The following is a 19732-nucleotide window of genomic DNA, read 5'->3' as shown; positions in this document are numbered from 1 at the left end:
TGAGAAGGATCCCTGAAAAGGGATGGGGAAGGGTGCTGTGGAGAGGGCACTGGGAGGTAAAGTGGCTGGAATAGCTAATTTGGATGATCTCTAGAACCCATTTGTCCAATGTTACACGTGTTCCCAGACACTGAGGAACACTACCAATTGGTGGGCAAATGGGTGTGGAATGATGGATACTTGTATCAGTGGTGGGAAGTGTTCTAATGGCACCTTGACCTGCCCATCAAAAGTGGTGTTTAGATGTAGAGGGCTGGGATGAAGATTCTGGGTCATGTGGCTTGTGTTTAAGGAATTTCCCTTTCTTCCTTTCTGGCTCGTAGTGGCGCTGGCGTTGGTACTAAGGTGAGTGTGGTCTATGCTGGGATTGGGGACAAATCATCTCTTTTGCCCTGATGTATAGATATCCAGTGACTGGAGGGTAGCCCTAGAGTCCTACAGGGTGTGAAGGGAGGCGTCTATCTTCTCAGCAAAGAACTTCATGCCCTTAAACATGCCTCAACCATGGACAGCATCTCTTTGTGGAGCCCGACAAATAGAGCCCGTCGTATCATCAGAGCCACGGAGAAGGACCTAGCCAAGCACCATCTAGATTCATTAGACTCACTAAATGCCAAGAAGGGAGAATTTTAAAGTTATGAGATGAGCCTACTCACGCCAGCAATCTATTTTTGTCTGATAGACCAGACCTCATTAGTATCATGATGAAAGCAGTCTTCAGTGATGAGATAGCTAAAGATGTCAGTGGAATCTGTCAGTACAACAGGTCATTGCTTGCTCATCTCCTGGTCATGTTCACAGTGTGACAATGATCTAGGTGAGACTTTGAGAAAGAACAAGTTCTCTGTAGTGCCACAGTTGATGTTTGAATGTTACTGATTGCATATGTGCCCCATGAAAAGCAAACAAATGCACATCTTGCATTGTCTTTCTAAGCCAGCACCTACTGTCAATGTGATTGGTATCTTATGCCAGCAGAGGCCTTTCAGCATAGCAATTGTAGATTGCAGGCTGAGGTACAAGCTCTTAAAACACCAGAAATTGTTAACACCTGCCAAGATTTGGCTGAACACTTCATTATGTAGAGAGAAAATACTGGATCTATGACAAAGTTTCATGTTTGACATGTAGGCAAAGGAATCAATTAAAAATATTACCTGAAAGAGTATTGCACTGGTCCAACACAAAAATCATTGACTGCATGAATACCTCCAATATCCGAATGAAGAAGCTACTGTCTCACACTTGCATAAAGGATGAGTTAAATGCACACCTTGCAGGAAAAATGCTCTAACATATGAAGAATTGCTTGAAGAATTTCGTCGGTACATGGCATAATGAAATTGTTGCCTTGCACTGTTCAGTGGAGTTTCTTCATAATTCTCATGAGGAAGCTGACACTAAAATTATCTTGCATGCCATCAATGTCACAGAAAGAGGTGATACTAAACTCTAGATCTTTGCACAAGAGAAAGATGTTCTAGTGCTCCGTATGAGATGCTAAGCAAGATTTCTGCAAGATTCTGTTTTGGTGCTTGCCGCTGGAGAACAAAATCACTGTATATTCCTCAGAGATGTATTTGTATCACTCAAACCATTAAAAGTCACCACGCTGCCAGGTTTCCATGTTCTTTCAGATGTGACACTACTGGAAGGTTGGCCAGAAAGACCAAATTATCTTATTGGAAAGCATTTGATTCAGCCTTCAAAGACTCACTCTTCACTCTGCAGCTGAGAAAGTCACGGATGAGATCATAAATGCACTGGAGGCGTTCATAAGTCGAGTTTACCATTTGAAGACCAACATTAGGACGCTTGCAGAGCTATGTTAGAGAACGTTTTCCAAGAAACAGACAGATGGAGAAAAATTGCCACCAATCAGGGGTGCATTTATACCTGCTATCAAGAGGGTAAATTATCAAGTAATGGAATGGCTCCAGGAAGATCGAGTGCATCCAAAATTATTCCTCCCATCAGGCATGCTTAGCTCTGGGATGATGGACTGATCATACCAGTTGCGTGGAAATACTAGGCGCTCCCAAATCAATCCTTCAGCTAATCAAATAGTGGTGTACAAAGACCAAACACTCACCACCACGCAAATGTTTGGCCAGCACCCTGCCTGGCATGGCTGTGGTGTGGATGAGGATCAGTGTGATGTGTCTAGCAGTGGTGCTGTAGACAGATGACACTGATGATATCTTTGATTAATACATTCTTTTCAATCCTACATGTCAAGGCATGATTCTCTAGGTTTACCCAAGATAAACGTCTTTTTTATGTGCGCAATGCATGCCTGTGTTAAAGAATAATTTTAAAAGAGTTGAGTTTTAAATATTTGCTTGAATATTTATCTACATAATTGTTCTAATTTTGTCACATTTGGTACCATTGTATCTGGGAGAAAAAGGGCTTTCGAACGATACCCAATTTGCCCCTTTTTTTATTACTTGTTATCAAAATTTCCATCAACTGGAAGACCTGGAGGCTGGAGCTGGGAACCAGAGGGGCTGTGAGTCCCCCCCTACCATGCTGCAGAAGGTGTGCAACTGAAATTATGATTCTGTAGATTTTTACAAATCAAATGACATCTCCCTTATATTTCTACCACTAACTTGCCCACGGAATGAGATTTTACTGCATTATGCTCCCCTTGCATACATTGTAGCTTTCATGTGTACCATCCCAAACGTTCTTGGAGCAAAACTCAGCCCCATCATAAGCTGGCACAATTCCCTGAGGTTGGCCTCTACATAATAATACAAGATGTGTGAGAGTGACAATCATTTTGTACACCCACTGACTACCATATCAAATTATGTCAGTTTAAGCTGCATTACTTCGCCACTTTTCACATAATGTGCAACTTTCACCACTGTTTATATATTACTACTCAGTTTTTCTCTGAATCAGCACCTGGTATTTAGGCAAATCAGTGTGCAGTAGAATAGTTTAGTTTATCATTTTTTGTTGGCGATTCTACCAACTTCACCAATTATAGATCCAAAGAAGTACATTATCTGTTTCTATTTCCCTTTGTTATATTGATAAAGTATAGTTCTTGCTCTAATATATAAACTATTAAATACTTTCAACCTTTTGTTGATTTAATTTTGAAGTTCATCTATCACATGGGCCTAATTTAACAGATTTTATTGGGTTGATTAGTGTATTGTCCAATTAAAAATATACTGGGCCTAATACCATATTTAAGGATGTTAAAGATACAACAGAAGCTATTCAGTTTTAAAAGAAAAATAAGATCTTACTGTAAAGTGTATTTCTTCTTGGTTTTGATGTACTTTTAAGTGCTAATAATTTTTTGGTTCCTTTTGTACAAGCCAATTTGCTTGTATGATTTTGTCTGTCTTGATTTGTGGCAGGCATGTAGCTGAGAGGTGTCCTCAGCATGTAGCTGAGAGGTGTCCTCATAAAGCAATTGAATATGAGTACAGGTTTCATAAATCATAAAAACACAAACTTGAAGTAGTTATGTCTACACAGAAATCCCCAAATAATTTCCTTCATGTGTACAGAGGACTAAGTCCTGAGAAAGAGCAAATAAATAAATAAATAAAATTACAAAACTCTTTGAATCTTAGTCTCTCTCAAATTATTTTAAAAAAGTGTCTGCAAACAACAATGTGCGTGTGTATTACAGCAAAGCCTGAGGGAGTTGCTTATGGTGAAACACCTCTCAGCAGTTCCATTGCAACATATACTTTTTGCTGGCTTCTAACTCAAATGGCTAAAACTTAGCAACACAGGAGAAATTCTTCTTTTTTAAAAAAACACTTAGTTGCTGTTTGATTTGTATAAAGCAAAAAATAGAATTTGACCAATGCTTTTGTGCACTTCACTAGTATTAGTGAAAATTAAATTTGGCTGACAACCTGCAATTTTGCTGTCTAGAAAGAAAACTGCTGCTGTAGGTGCTGTCATTTAGATGAAACAAATCAAAATGACCTCTTGTCATCTTTAAAGGTATCATGACATTTTTAGCAAGAGAAAACTTATTAGCATCAGTCTTCTGCTCTAATTCCAAACTGGGATAACTGATTACATTTTGATTACCTAAAATCTGTATGATATGATTAAAACATTGTTGTGGTTTATTATACAGGTGATAGAAATTCAATGATGGGCATAATCAATCAATAGAGCAAGCTTTGGAAGCCTTCTGAATTAAATGCACTGATTAAATATATCACTGTATTGTTAATAAGCAATTAAATGTTTTCTACTACTATGAAAAATAAATATTACTCTCCCCATTTTCTAATATTGGAAAGTAAGCAATTGGTGTGTCCAAAGCTGTCCCTTATCATATCATTAATATTCACTACATTTAATCTGGAACAATTTTGATATTATTGATATAAAATTATTCTGTGAAGGTTTCACTTGCAGAAAATCACCTTGCCACGAGAACTGCACCCACAATTCAGTGATTTGAGCACAATTGCCATTGAATTGTTTCAATGATATTAAAAGCCCTTGCTGTAGAAGACTGAATAAAATGGAAATAAAAGACCTTCTGAAAAATCAAGCATGTAGCTGACAAACGGCAAAGCTATTGAATCATTCCAGCTGTAGAGTTTCATATAATTAAAAAATGGTTAAAACCACAGATTGTTTTTATTTTGTTAACCTAATGCCTTTAGTAATTAGAGCGCTATTCAGAAACAAAACAGCCCTTGTGCTGCCAGTCAAGGGAGGCTTCACCAAGGCACTCAGCTGAACTAAAAACCCTATACTCTGGTAAATGATGGATGTGAGATTAAGCTCCCTCTACCCACACACTTCTTCCCCTGCTAAACACAAATACACAAACAAATACAGAGGATGTGGATCTGCCTATCCTATATGATAAATCGATGATAGGGAATGATGTTAGAGAGATAACAAGGAACATTCATGAGAATTGCCAGGGATGTCTTTCCGGAATGAGTGGAAGACCTTAATTACCTTGGATGCCATTTTAAATTTAAATAGTCTGAGTTCTCAATTTGCTTAAAATGTCTACAGCTCACTGAGGTCTATGACCTTCTGATAATGAGGCCCCACGTCTTTCCTGTCTCTAGAGGCCCTTCCTCCCTTAGTCCAACAGAGCTGGATTCCCAGCTGCTGGAAGTTGTGTGTGGTTTCTGGTTAATTTTAGCATTTAAAGAGCATTTTAAAATACCAACCAACTAATCATCACAGTGCTCCTGTGAGGAAAGTAAATAGTATTAATCTCCCTTTTAACATATGGGGAAATGAAGGTGGAAAGGTTAAATGTCTTGGCCCAGGCCACAAAGGCAGACAGCATAAGACAAGTTAGTCATTACATGAAAGTCCCCTTTCCTCAGAACTGTGTTTAGTCCACTAGAACATGCTGCCTCTCGCACTATTAAGATGTCCACTCTCATGACCAGAGATCACACTGGCTGCTCAGCAGAGGAGTCACCTCATCTGCAGGCCTCCAGCAGGAAGGAAGCATGCAGTAACACGGGTGTTATGAGAAGCAGTCTGGGCAGCACCTTCCTCTCCACAGCCTCAAATTATAATGGGTCTTATTGAGGACTGAAAGGATCTGTGACTAAGGTTGGCTATAGGCTGCTGTAATAGGGATTGTTAATAACCCAGAATCCATTTTTGCTGGGGCTAAGAGCTGTGGGTTTGGTGTGCCGCAAAGACAAACACAGTCTCACTGATGAAGGTTATGCAGCCATGTAAAGGAATTACAAACTCTGATATTCCAGGTCAGTGGGTGGAGAACACTTCTGTATTAGCTCTTTATCACCACTGCCATTCTGTAATTTTCTGATATTCGCTGTGATATACAGCTGTAAAAGATAGTAAAGATTCACAGGCAGCTATTTGCTAAATCATCTGGTTGGGCAGAAATAGTTCTTATGGCCTTATGTGAGTGGTAATTTTAAATGATAAGATTTGGGACAGGAAGCAATTTGTCCATCATCCTGGAACACTGTCCCATTCTCTCTTCTACCTACTGCAGGGATTTCTAATTTAAAGCACTAACAATAATGCAATCTGATACATTCCTTTTTTAAAATCATCCACAGAACAGTAGGCATCAAAGATAACAGGCCAGCACACTGCAACCAAATGTGGGAAAAATACTGGTACTGTAAATCCGCCCTTAATGTAAGGTACTGTATTGGACAGGTTGGTAGAGTTCTATCACCCAACTCTGTCTAGTGGAAATGGCAGAAGTCATAAAACATTAAATAATCCCTAAATTTAAAGTTTTTAAGAGTAAGCAAATTAAAGCCTGGTCTATACTTAAAAATAGACCAACCTAGCTATGTTGCTCTGGGCTGTGAAAAATTTCACACTGAGGTTGACCTAACTACCAGCGTAGATGTTGTGGCTAGGTCAACAGAAGGATTCTTTTGTCTACCTAAGTACTCCGTCTTGGAGAGATGGATTAATTACATTGATGGAAAAACTACTTCAGTCAAAGTCGGAAGCATCTACACTATGACACTACAGCAGCACAGGTGCAATGCCATTACTGTGCCACTGTAGTGTAGACATACCCTAGGTGAAAAGGCTTTAGAAAAATGATTCTTCCCTGAGAACTCAAGCTTCAACCTTGTAGAAAGGGTTTTGCTTGTGAGTGAAGGGAAACAAGCAAACAATGTCCCTCACCCACAACAGCTGTGAAATCCATTTGTGAATGTTTCTTCAAGAATGGGAATGGGATCTAGGACACACAGAAAAATATAAAGAATGGTTCAGCTGAGATGGGGAGCTGAATGGAGCAAACAAAATAATACCACTGTACCGTGCTCTTGTTTGATCCTCTCTCTTTCTGCACAGCCAGCAGCCAGCATGTTGATTCTGTTTAGCCATCTGAAATAATATTAAAAAAAAAAGCAGTGATACTAACTGGACATGTTAATTTTTTGGGCTTTGCTACTTTTAAAAGGTTATAAACCATCTGAAAGAGATACAGAACAACAATATTTTATATATGACTGCCGATTTCTTCGATATTTCTATTCATGGTATCTTCATGGAGCTATAATTTTGCTGTTGAACGATTGTTTCTGAACCGAAGATTCTGTTTAAAAAAGAAAACCTTGAATGAAGGTGTAAAACATCTGTAAAATAAACAGTTTTGCGATAATCAAAGCCCTATTAAATCTGCTGCTCACAGATGTGTCCCCTACCAGTACTCCCGCTGTTCTGATTTCTCAAGAACAAACACTGTTTTACAGAGATTTAAACAACACTTAAAGGCCTGATTTGGCATCTTAGCAGGGGAAAAGATCAAACCCAATAGTCAAAAGAACAGGTTCCCTTCTAAACAGACAAGGAGGTTTAATTATGCCATTATGTGTTTTAAAGCTTACCTACAGTGCATAGTATAAAGAGATGGAACTACAACAGAACCTGTGTTAGGGAAGCAGGAGGGAGGGAAATTGTGCATCAAAACACAATTCACATTTAAAACTCTAACCTCTACTTAGACCTGAAAAAATACTTTCATAAACTGCACGAATTAAAAATAAACTGTACCTATATTCTCTTCCTCCAGCAAAGCTGTCATTGTCGAACATGCATTCAACTGCCTCTAGCAATGCACTGCTTCAACCTCCCCTCGTCCCCCCCATGGGGGCCTCAGTGTGTTCACTGTCCAACTTCTCAAACACTACATCAACTTCTTCGTCACTGAGGCTTTAAACCAACACAACAATCTCCCACAGGTAAATCTGGAATTATTTATTCAAAAAATTCCATTGCCAGGGTTATAGAACCCTTGCTAAGCTAGTGATCAGCAATGTTAATGCTTAGATATACCATAAAATGAGAGGGACCACTAATGCTAACTTGGTTCTTACTTGAAGACTGTATTCTGCTATTATTCCTGTTTCAGGGAACTGTACCTGATATGGCTCTTTTGCACACTCTATATAAGCAGCTGTTAAGCATACATCAGATCATGATGTGCAGAAGCTCTCCTTGAAAAGGACCGTGGCCCTGTCCTTTGATAGTTGAAATCATGTACAGGATAAATCACTTTACATTAGGGGTAACAGTAGCTAGCTGCGAGGTTACAGTTGCTGTGATTACGAAACACCTCACACTAACATCTACTTAATGTTACCCTGGGGAGGAGGGAAGACAAGGGAATCAGAGTAAAATATCACAAACTTTCAGTTACAATATTTAATAACTGGCATATATTTATAAAAATAACTGGAGTCTTAAAGCAAAAACAAACAAAACCCAACCAACCCTGCCCCACAGAAATGTTCACGTTTTAAATCATAAGAGAGAAGGACCCTTTGCAAAGCACTATCCAAGCTTTACATTAAGGTCTTCATGAAGGCCAACCTAAAATATGTTAAAAGCATGGCAGTGAGGCATGACCCATTGAGATGCTGAGCCAACCAGGGTTAAGCAACCAGCAGGCTGTGATCCAAAAGCCACCATTAAGGCCACTTTAAAGGGGTATTGAAATGATAAACAGGGTCATACCTTTTAAGTAGATAGCTGAGCCATGTTAAATAGATTAGAGTACTTGAAATGTAGGCTTGTATTGTTAGAGAATTAAGAATAGATGCTAGTTTATGTGTTTACCAATATCTTGTTAGAAGTTTAACAAGGTGATCTAATTAGATTGTAGATGTTAATAATCTGTTCCTGTCTTTAATGGTTCATTTCTGTTTTCTATTGATTCAGAGATCAAAAGGGGATGTTATCATTTCGAAGGAACTTGCGGTGTAATAATATTATCATCTTCATTTCCCTTGAATCTGTGACTCCACATAGTAAACTACCTGTGAACTGTTTGATGATTAATTGCCTTATGCTAATGAATGCAACTAGTTACCAATATATGCCTAGGAAACAGTTTAGCTTCAAGGCAACAGTGTACTTTATCTATTCTTCATCCAAGCAAAGTTTGCTGTGATCATTTGCTGACGAGGATTATCTGCTGAATTTCAGCTACAAAGGAAGTTTCAGGCCTGATCCTTGCTATCTATCTGTGCAAATCATCATGGAAGAATTTGAGCAAACTCTGCACATGGACTGCATATTGGACTATAACCGATTCAACTGATTCTAGAAGGATTTTTACAAATCAGCAGCCTCACCATATCTGCTATGAGTTTGACCTAAGAACTTTATTCATATCTGTATGTATAATGATCTTTTAGCCACAGTAATACTCTTTCCTTTTGTTTTTAATAAATCTTAGATTTAGTTAATAAGAATTGGCTTTGAGCGTATATTTGGGTGAGATCTGAAATATTAATTTATTTGGTGGTAATGTGTCCAATCTCATGGGATTGGTAGAATTTTATATATGGTGAATAAAGTTTTTAGTATCTCTCACTATATTAGACTTAGCTGTCTGGGTGGGAGCCAAAGGCTGGATTGCTTAAAGGGAAATGTATTTTGGCTTCCTGATAGCTTCTGTAAGGTATTACAGAAGCTGTTTGGCTACTGGCTTGGTGAAATCTAGTTATAGAACAAACCACCAGTTTCATGGATCATCAGCTTTATTCTTTGCCTTTTGCCCTGAGTAAGCATTCTCAGTGTGGCCCCTTCAGCGACTACGGTTACACTCATGGTTTTCACTTCAGTTCACAGTTTATCACCACTAATGTGGACAATGTGCAAAACAAACTACCCAGTGAAACATTTCTGGAAAAGCTTTATGACCACAAAACACTAAAATAGAGCTAATAAGGTTTTTCTTTTAGCAAGATCTCATTTAATCCTAAATTCAAGAGACAATAAAATCCTTGTCGCTCTCAATTAAATTAATTTTTAGTCATGTTAATTTGACTAATGACTTGGTTACTGATTTTTGTAAACAATCAAACAGCATAGGCTTCATTTTTAATAGGTAGTTTTGTTGTCAGAAAATGCTATTTCCTGAAAAGTGTATTCTGACAATAATCTCATGAAATGTACATTAACTAACAGAGTTATTATATACTGCTACAGTTAATAATTTACAGTAGCTGATGATCTATCCAATAATCTGGAATACTACCTAAACCAGCCATGCATACAATATGGAATAAATAACAAGTCCAGCGTGGCAGAATGTTCGAAGACCATTTTCTTGTGAGTGGCTTGTAAATTCAGATGCTAAAAGAAGGATTACATTGGCTTCTGAAGCATATTTAATCATGTAATCAATGACACTGCACATAACAGAGTCCTCCAGCATAGCTCCTTTGGATATGGTGAGTTTCATAACGTAGATCAGAACATTTCTTAATGTGTGCATAAGCAATGGGTAGAGTGACTAACGTTGAAAACATGATGATGGTATGAAATGTCATGGAAATTATAAAAACCTTCTGAAGAACAGAAGAGGGATAAAATATTCCAGCATTAAGAGGAGATTCTTGGGGTTGTAAAACTAATAGTATAGGGGACATATGTTATGTATGTTGCAAGAGTTTCCTGTTACTGGTATGAAAAGATATAGCACAAATATGCTTGAAAAGAATCTGAAAAAATAGTGAGTGCATTGAAAGACTCAAATCTTCCCTTTTTGGCTGGTACACTGTGTTTCTTTTGAAGTGAAGGAGGCTAAGATGATGCTCAGCATCACAAAGCGTTTAGAGTGTGTAGCTTAAATTTTCTTGTGAGGATTACAGAAAGTATTCATTTGCTATAATGAATAAATACAGTGTCACTGATACTTGCAGTCAACTTGTTCTTCAAGACAAAGTGAAGATAAATAACATATATATCCCTTGCTAACATCTGAAGAAGGGAACTTTGCCACTCACCTCAAAACCTTGTAGAGTTTGCTCCCGTTTGTCTGAAACCCTATTGTTTGAACCTCTGCGTTATCCGAATCCCTTCCTTGTCCCCCAGCATGAGACACATGCAGAAGAGGTCATGTGTCTCATGCTGGGGGACAATGAAGGGATTTGAATAATGCAGAGGTTCAGACAACAGAACAGAGACCCCCGTAGCCAGGACTGAAAGGAGGAGGAGGAGGAGGACAAGGCCCTGGCCCTGTGGGGAGGGCAACCTGCTATTGAATGTCTCCTGCAGCAGCACAGAGGCCCTCTGCAGCCCTGCTGGCATGGGAGTGAGTGAGCAGGCCGTGACAGAGGAGCAGCAGAATTCTCTCTGTGCTGCTGCAGGGCCAGTGACATCTGATTCCTGCAGGCACAAGGTGCAGAGGTTGGGACATGGGTGGGGATGTAGTAGTCCTGGCGGGAGGAGGAGGACTAAAAGGCCGAATGGTTTCTGCTCTCTCCATTATCTGAACTCCTGATTATCCGAATAAATTCCATGTCCCCCATGCTATTCGGATAATCGTGAATATACTGTATATAACTGATGGCAGACATCAAAAGGAATAATTTTCTGCCATGCCCTATACAAGAGGCAATGTAATGTTTCTGGTAAAAGGAAGGTGTCAACTTCTCCCCATCACATGACTCACAGCTACAAGATAGGCTTGCTGTATTGCAACTCTGATTAGCTGCAAGATTCTAAGTAACACTGGTAACCTGTTATACTCTAACCTGAATAATGTTACTGGAAATGTATTGGTGGTTTAAAGAATGGAAGTCTTTAGTCTCATGATATAAGACTAAAATTAGAGTTGTCACCTTTGTTTTGGTTCACAGAAGAGTGTCTTAGAAAGGAGATGCTTATAAATATTAATATGCTGCTTGTTCACAAAAACAGAGATGGCCGAATAGAGACGCAGTGGGATGAGCAAATGGGTTCTCTGAACACTACCCCACTTCAGGTTTATTGTCTCCATGTCTCCTGGCCCAGAACGTGGGATTTTAATTTTGATGTAACTGATCATATTGAAAAACAGACACGTTTTAGAAGGGTTAGAGTAAATTCCGAACTTGCCAACTTTGGCAGGACAGTGTCCCTTTAAGTAAAGGAACAGGTTAGCAAATACATATTTATTACAACAAACAGCAGAACAATTATCACAAAACACAAAAGTTACCAGACTAATAGGGTTACAATATTAAGTGGAAATCTAGGCCTCATAAAATCAACATGATCTGAACAGTCACAAGACTATGTATTCTAAAATGCATACATATCATGTGTGTGCGTGTAAACATACATAAACAATTCATATATCCTATATACATAAGTACAATGAAATAACAAATAATTCTTTTTATAAATAAATATTGACTGGATTTAACTATTAGAAGAATACATTTTCCTTTCAATAAAGCTAGGTTCTTAGTTGTTTCCTGCATTTCATTTCTGCCTACAATAACATGGTACAAACACTGCTGAAAGGATTGCATAATGAAAGTGGCTGTCAGAAACCCGACAATAAAAATGAACAGAAAATGACAGAACCATTTTGTGTGATAAAAGTGGTTCAGAATATTTTAATGCTGTCTATTTCTTAAAGTTTGAGTGAATAATTGTAGGGCTAGACTAGGGCTAATAAATGCTCTTAAATAGTTTGTTATGCTATCTTTGAACTTAAAAGATTTATTCTTTAGTAACATTTTTTAAAAAAAGGTGATTAATTGTGTGAATTCAGTGTTTATAGAAATGAACCAGGGCTTGAGATTGGGGATAATAATTTTTTGATACTTTTAAACAAAGAGCAAATTTAACATCACTGGGCCAGATTCTGATATCAATTAAATTTGGTGGAGGTCTAGAGTAACTTCACTGAACTCAGTGCCACTATGTCAGATTCACATTTGTGCAACTGAGATCAGATTTTGGTCCAGTGTGTTTGTTTATTTATTTGTGACCTACTAAGAACTCATTCCAAAATGGCAAAATGTAAGTCATGATGTAGGGTTCCAAAAACATCCAATTAACTGTGATTAATCACAGACCATTTAACCATTTTTCTAAGGTCACAGTGATGTGCACATACTAGTACTTTCTGTTTATTGCATAGTTATATATTTTTACCCCCAGAAATCTGGCATATTTTCATACGAAGTGTTGATCCACTGACACAGATTTTACTTATGTTTAATGCTCATGGTATTTTCAGTTTGGTCCGGATTTCATTAGTCCTGAGGGCATTTTGTTCCGTACATAGTGAAGTGCATTATTAGTAGCTAGCCTGATGGAATTATGTAACAAAATTAAGAGCAAAAGCAAAGGCTTACAAACAAACAAAAGTTTTAAGGTCTCTCATAAATGCCTAAGTCACTTTTGAAAATTTTACTCTATATCCATTTTAAGTAAAAGAAAATGTAAATGTAAAACTTTAAACTATTTTCTGGTCAGTTGTTCTAAGTAAGAAATGGAAGTTTCCAGAAACTAACCCTTACCGAAAAGCAGTTGAAGATGGTAACTATGTTACAGGTATCATCATTCTTATCACTGCTAAGGTATTTTATTAGTAAGTTATGTGGATTGCCTAAGCATGTCTTTTTTCTTTGCATTAAAAGTGTATTCACCGTTTCATTTGTCAAAGGGACCTGCAGGCATGAGCCCAAGCTGGGAACAGGATCATCAGTTTAAGATGGGAAACTTTAATCAGGTCTTTTACTATATAACGAAAGCTAAATATATATATTTTTTCAAAATAAATTTATTACATTTTATGCTGGGAAAAATAAAAAATGCAGTAGCAAATACCTGAACAGCCAGAGGATACCAGAGTTTGTATAAAGTTCATGTAGATGAGTTAAAAGCAATCTTGCTAAAGGTTTGTTGAAAATTAAAGCATTTTTAGTAAGATCGCAAAGGTGTACTGAAGTATAGAGAGTTACGTCTACCCTGCAAAGTGCTAAGGGGAAATCCTGGGCTCATTAAATCAATGGGAGTTTTGCCACTGACTTCAACAGAGCCAGGATTTCACCCTAAGCGCCTTCTATGTGAAATCCACACCATGTAGAGTGTCAGGGCCAAAGCAAGGCGTATACATCAGTTAAAACCCACTCAGGCCCTCAAAATTGGGTTGAAGTTGAATAAGCCTTGTACTGGCCCTCTGCACAGAGATAAATTTTGCCAGTTATGAAGCACTAAGCTCCCAGCTGAGGACACTGAGCATCCTTGATGGAGCGGATCCAAAAGCAGCACTTTCAGAAATATCATGCCTGTTTTATTTTCTGAAGAATTCACCCTGCAGATTTCATGTATCTTCAGCCACAGTGATGACAAAACAACCACTATCATCATAGCTTGAAAGAAACATTGGATTCTAACGTCTGATTTTACTTCCTTGCAACTTCCCTTTGGAAAGACATTTATCATGATTAGTTCCACCAAAGGGTGATAATAGATGTGTGTGTATTATAATATATATTATGCACACACACTTTCATTTCAACAAAATCTGAGGCCATTTTTGCACAAAATGAATATTAAAACCATGTTTTTCTTAAAAAAAAAAAAAGTTTTTTTTCGCACTCATCCATCTAAAACTCTAAACTTAACCTTCAAAGAAGACAAATATATGACATGCTATCATTGGCTTCAGAGGAGAGCATTGTATTAAAAAATGCATCCCTATACCATTTTATACGTCATTAGGTTTGGTTACCTGTTCATGTCATCTAGATGTTCAGCAGCAAAGTAAAAGCTTTTGATCTTAGGATGGCAGGCTTTGAATGCACTGTTGGGAAGATAAAAGTCAAACAATGTAATGGGCAAAAATAATAATTACACAAAACATCTTTTTCAAAATTAAGGGTAATTAGAAATCCAAATAACTTCATGCACTGAGACGCTCTGTGTTTAATTTTCTTTCAAGTTGGTTAAGCATGTGTGTGTGTTATTTTTTTATTCAGCCTTGTAACTTTTGGGATCCATCCAGATGTCACTGATTAAAAGCCTTTATTGACCAACTATCTTTAAATAATATCTGCATTCAAACATGCCCAGAGACTATTCAAGAACTACTAACATGACCGATATTACATTTGGATAAGCTGAAGTAGTTAAAATAGTTTATACAACAGGCAATTGTGTTTATGTGGGTGGAGGTGTCAAAAGAGTTTCTGAACAGAAAAAATGACTGGACAGTTTATTTGATATAACAGAAAAGCTCTCATTCCTCTGACTTTTCACATCATAATGCCCTTGGCATTACCTTCAGCACTAACGACTGGAAGTCAAACAGAAAAATGTGATGTGCTGATTGATTTTTGACAAGCTGTTGTAAACCAACGGGGTGTTTTCGAGGTCATCTAACATGATGGGTAATAGCATGTCATCTTTCCTGCCCACCAAAGCAATCAGCATGAGTGGGCACCGAGAGGTCTACAGTGTTTCATCTATTTACTGCAAACAATTTTTCAAAACAAAAAGTGTGCAGAGAGTTTTCTACAAATACAGAAAGCTATAGTGAAGCACTTGGAGCTTTAGATATATAAACTATTCTATTGAAGTTAATTATTAATAATGTACACATTATAGAAATAGTTTTTAAAAACTAGTGGCCTCCCAAATACTGCTTTTAAAAGAGCATTAACATGCAGAGCAAACTCAAAGCATGACCACATTGAACCTTTCAGCAGGGGGGTGTAATTTGTCTGGCTGGCCAAATGAAGGACTTTATGGCTGCGTAGGTGGGGTGGGGGGTCAAACTGCTGCAAAACGGGACAAGGGGCCAGCATGGCGACACTGACTCATCCCCTGGGAACCAGATCGGTGGAAGGATTTAAAAGGGGCAGCTCGGTGTGTGAAACTTTCTTTTCCATGGAGCAGGCTGAGGCAGCCCCCTTAGACGGGCTGGGAAGGAATTTTCCCCTTACCACAAGATTGGCCTAGGTGCAGTTGGGGTTTTTTTTTTTTTTTCCTTCCCCACAGAGGATTCAGGGAGAACTTTGTTCATGCATGACAAGAAGGGAGGTAAGCTATATGTCTCAACTCATTATATAAGTGTGGGGTGGATGTCCAGTGTGGGTACTCCATAGGGAAGGTATACAGTGACCGGATAAATGGCTTGGAAAGGATTTGAAAAGGAGATGTTCATTAAAGGAACGGAACTGGAGGAAAGGTGTTGGGGTTCCTATGAATGATATGGCAGGGAGCTAACGCCCCTTTCTGATAGCCCATCTTAACCCTCCTGTGAGTTGGGGTGAATAGTAAGGTCCCAGCAATGAATTTTCTGGGGGACCTGGATGGAAAAAAGGGGAAAGCTGGCAAAAGCACCCCAGGTAATTACTAAATGAACATGTGTACAGTGCAGGTAACTCCTTTTATCTGCTGGGTAGTCCTAGACATCTAATAATAAAGTTGCAGTCTGATTACAACCATATCATATGTCTCCTGTCCTTCTTTCGGTATAGCCAGACCAAACAAGACAAACAGCATGGTATATTAAGTGCATTGTCCTTGTTTTCAAGAGAGATCAATTAGACAGACAACTGGCCTTTTTTCTGACTATCTGCTAAGGGAAGCATTAGAAGAAGGAAAGGCATTGTCCAGAAGGAAATCTGAAAATGTTAGACAGAAAGGATTCCTCTACACATTAGTGCATGTCATAACGTTACACAAGTGAAAACACATGTTCAGCAGCATCTGCTCTGTTTAAAAAGACATAATCAAGTTGTTGAGACCCAAAACTTGACTTGTCTTAAAACTGTTACAACATCTGTTTTCTGGATTCTAAATATCTTTTTTCTTTATCTACCACTCAAGCAGAGGATTTTTATTAGTAGCATTTGTGCGTTCTACTACCTTGCAAACAACACTCAGAGTGAGACAACAATTTAAATGAAGTGTAGCTCTCAAAGAGGAGGTGACATCATCAGTGATGCTGCTCCACTAACAAGATAATAAATGAAGCAGAACTATGTTGCATGTAATCCATGAAAAACAAACAAACCACAGAGTAAGCACCAAAAACTGAAAAACACCCAAACCATAAACGAAGTGGGGTTTTTATGTTATTTTTTACCCCTTTTAAAGGTTATTATGTAGAACCGAGTTTACTTTAAAGAGCATGTGTAAACTAATGGGAACAAAAGTAGTATCCTTTTAAAAAGGGCATGTAAGTCATCACAGACAATCTTTTAGCCTCTAAACAGCTTATCTGGTACAGTTCTCATTGTTTCAAAAGCACTCTTGAAAACCCTGAAAGTGAAATGCATGCTAAAACACCAAGGTCTGGCTTCAAGAAATCATTAGTGACAACGGTGCCAGGTGAGCTTTATACAAAGAAACTGAACACCACACTTGCCTGTTAAAGGGCAATGCACAGAGATTTCAGTGGACAGAACGAAAATGAATGTGTGCAGACATGTGCACAGAGAAGGAGATACTTAGGTATGCCAGAGATAGATAACTAAACTAAGGACAACAGCCATTTTATTGTTATGCGCCACATCCTGAGCTACAGTAAATCCTTGTAGCTCCATTAACTTCAGCGAAGCTCTGTTGTTTTACTGCCGCTCAAGAGGTGACCCACAATGCCAGCAGAAGGTTGAAATATGAAACCCTACTAAGATCTGTGTCTGGCCACAGATTTGACAACACATCTCCTCACTTACTGTGTATTTAATACACTTAGCTGAGAGCTATAATAAATCCTTATTTAGCTTTTTTCAGATACGTGGCTAATTATTTCAAAACAGTGATACAAAACTACAGATAAAAATTAACTATGGAAAAGCAACAAACACTTTAAAAATAAAGCCCTGGACAGCTACTGGACAGCTAAACTTTTCTTTTTTAGCCAAACTTTTTATTTCAAACATAGAATCCCACAGCTGTAAAGGGATTTTGTGCATGTAAATAACTGACGTAGAAAAAGAACAGTTGTCCTTTTACCCATCTCTTCCACTTTTTCTTGTTTTGCCTCTGTAATATCTCACCTTCTCCATCCCTCAAGTGCTTGCTTTTAAAAAAAAGATTTATTTGTGCTTGTTAACCCATTAAGCCGGCCCCCCCACAAAACGAAAGAGAGGGACAATGAAAGTACAGCTGGGAAAACAGTAACAGGGAGGGAAGCAGCTGAGCATTCTTCCTAGTTTTAACTAATTTTGATGATGGCTGAGAATTGTGTGGCCTTTGAAACAAACTCATGACACTTGGGTGGGACGACCCCCACAGCACATGCATCCTTCCCCCCCTTGGAATATTGACTGTCCACCATGATTGAATTGTTTTATGAACTCTAATCATGTTACAATGATTTCCATTCTCTTTTTACTGTCATGAACAAGGAAACTTTCACTCCTTGAAAGCAAGAGATTGCTTGTTTCTGCTTTTCTATTTTGTTATTGCACTGTATTATTTCAAATACACTTACTATTTCTTGCGGCATTCGCTGGCTCTATCAATTTTAAATTCAGGTAGACTGATGAATCCCTCTGCTTTTTCATCCTATGGAGACAGTTCCATACGTTACTCAAGTTGGTGAGGCTTAAGATGAAAATCCATTAAAACAAACATAAACAAAGAGAGAGTTTTACTTACCAGCTCCCTATGTAGGGCATATTACTGCACTCCTGGCAAAACAATGGAAGTATTGCCGGAGTGGGAGGTCATGGACCTTCGTTTAGAACATATTTTTGTAAATATGATTTTTCATAAGTTTGGTTGGCAAAATGGACAAGGCTAAACGGCCTTAGAAACTATTTCACAGCTGGACCAGCATTTAATTATGGTGCCTAAACATGGCAAAAACTCAGTATAGTGTAGTCAGGGAAAATGTAATTTAATTTTTTGTTGAGGATAGAGTAATTCGCAAGATGAAATGCAAACTATTTTATTATGAGAACAAAAAAACCACACAGTAATATAAAACAATCCTATTTTAAAATTCAAGTGTGTAACATTTGCCATCTTTACACAATGTTGCAGCTAAGATGAATGATGTCTCTTCAGTTATTCTTATATCTTATCAGCTACACTTAGAGAGGGGGAATCTTGGCCTCTTCCCTTCCCCCTCTAAATGCTTGATATTGTGAATATCTTTCCTGGATTTTGACCTTGCCTCAATTTTTCACAATTTAAAATCATAGCATTTGTTTTAGGCCACCAATACACTAGCCCCCCAGACTCTGTTATATTGCAGTTTATAATTGTGAATTATTCACATCACTAACACAGAATCATGAATCCAGATAATTCCATGTTTTTCCTGCTATTTTTTAAAAAAATGTATCTATCAGTCACTTTGGGTCTTTGCCACACATTTGTTCCTTGCTTGGCAGAAAGATATATCTTTATTTGAATCCAGGCACCAGGCAATTAACATTCCAAAACCAGGTTTGGTAACTTCTGCTCTTGTAGTCCATGCAAAGAGCTCTTATATTCTCCAATACCTGTGACGACTATCATTTCCTTTGATGATTTTACCCTATATTCCATCTATTCCCTTGATTTCCACCACCTAATTCAAGTATATGTTCTTTCAGACTACCTAAAGGACTTTCCATTTGTTTGTATGCACATTCAAGTTTCCCATTTATACAGCCATATTGTCACAGCAACATGTTCTTCATTTTTAATGACTGGAATGCTCGTCAATTTATTTTTCTAGATGTTGGTACCACTATACCTCTCAGAGAACACTATCTACCTCTTTCAAACATTTTTCACTGTATTGCTCCAGTTTTGTAGTTTTTCTTTTTCATTGCTCCCACTAAATTATACTAGACATTCACAACCTCTCACAAAGGGGGAAAAATACATCAGGATTTCTGGCATCACAGAACAATATCTTTATATAAAGTGCTTTTGTAGCAGTGTCCCAGAAGTATATACATTACATAGTGTTCTCCTCTTTTAAAAAGTGTATTTTGCATCAGGGCATAAGCATGCA

General features: G+C 38.0%; 1 protein-coding gene across 2 annotated transcripts in view; it reads right to left on the bottom strand.

Moving 5' to 3' along the window:
• CNKSR2 (connector enhancer of kinase suppressor of Ras 2) overlaps positions 1-19732 on the bottom strand; it is a 330096-nt gene that overhangs the window by 65833 nt on the left and 244531 nt on the right. For both annotated transcript variants that reach the window (XM_067545020.1, XM_067545021.1), the window contains 3 exons: positions 18215-18288; positions 14501-14572; positions 6794-6861 (listed from right to left, as the gene is read on the bottom strand). In XM_067545020.1, the coding sequence (XP_067401121.1) occupies positions 6794-6861; positions 14501-14572; positions 18215-18288 (214 nt within the window). The remainder of the gene's footprint in view (positions 1-6793; positions 6862-14500; positions 14573-18214; positions 18289-19732) is intronic.

This window comes from Emydura macquarii, unplaced genomic scaffold (assembly GCF_026122565.2).
Source record: "Emydura macquarii macquarii isolate MOO-44397 ecotype Brisbane River unplaced genomic scaffold, CSIRO-AGI_Emac_v2 contig_1043, whole genome shotgun sequence".
In the NCBI taxonomy this organism is placed as follows: Eukaryota; Metazoa; Chordata; order Testudines; family Chelidae; genus Emydura; species Emydura macquarii.
Note: the sequence above shows the minus strand (reverse complement) of the source record. Positions and strands in the feature narration are given on the sequence as shown.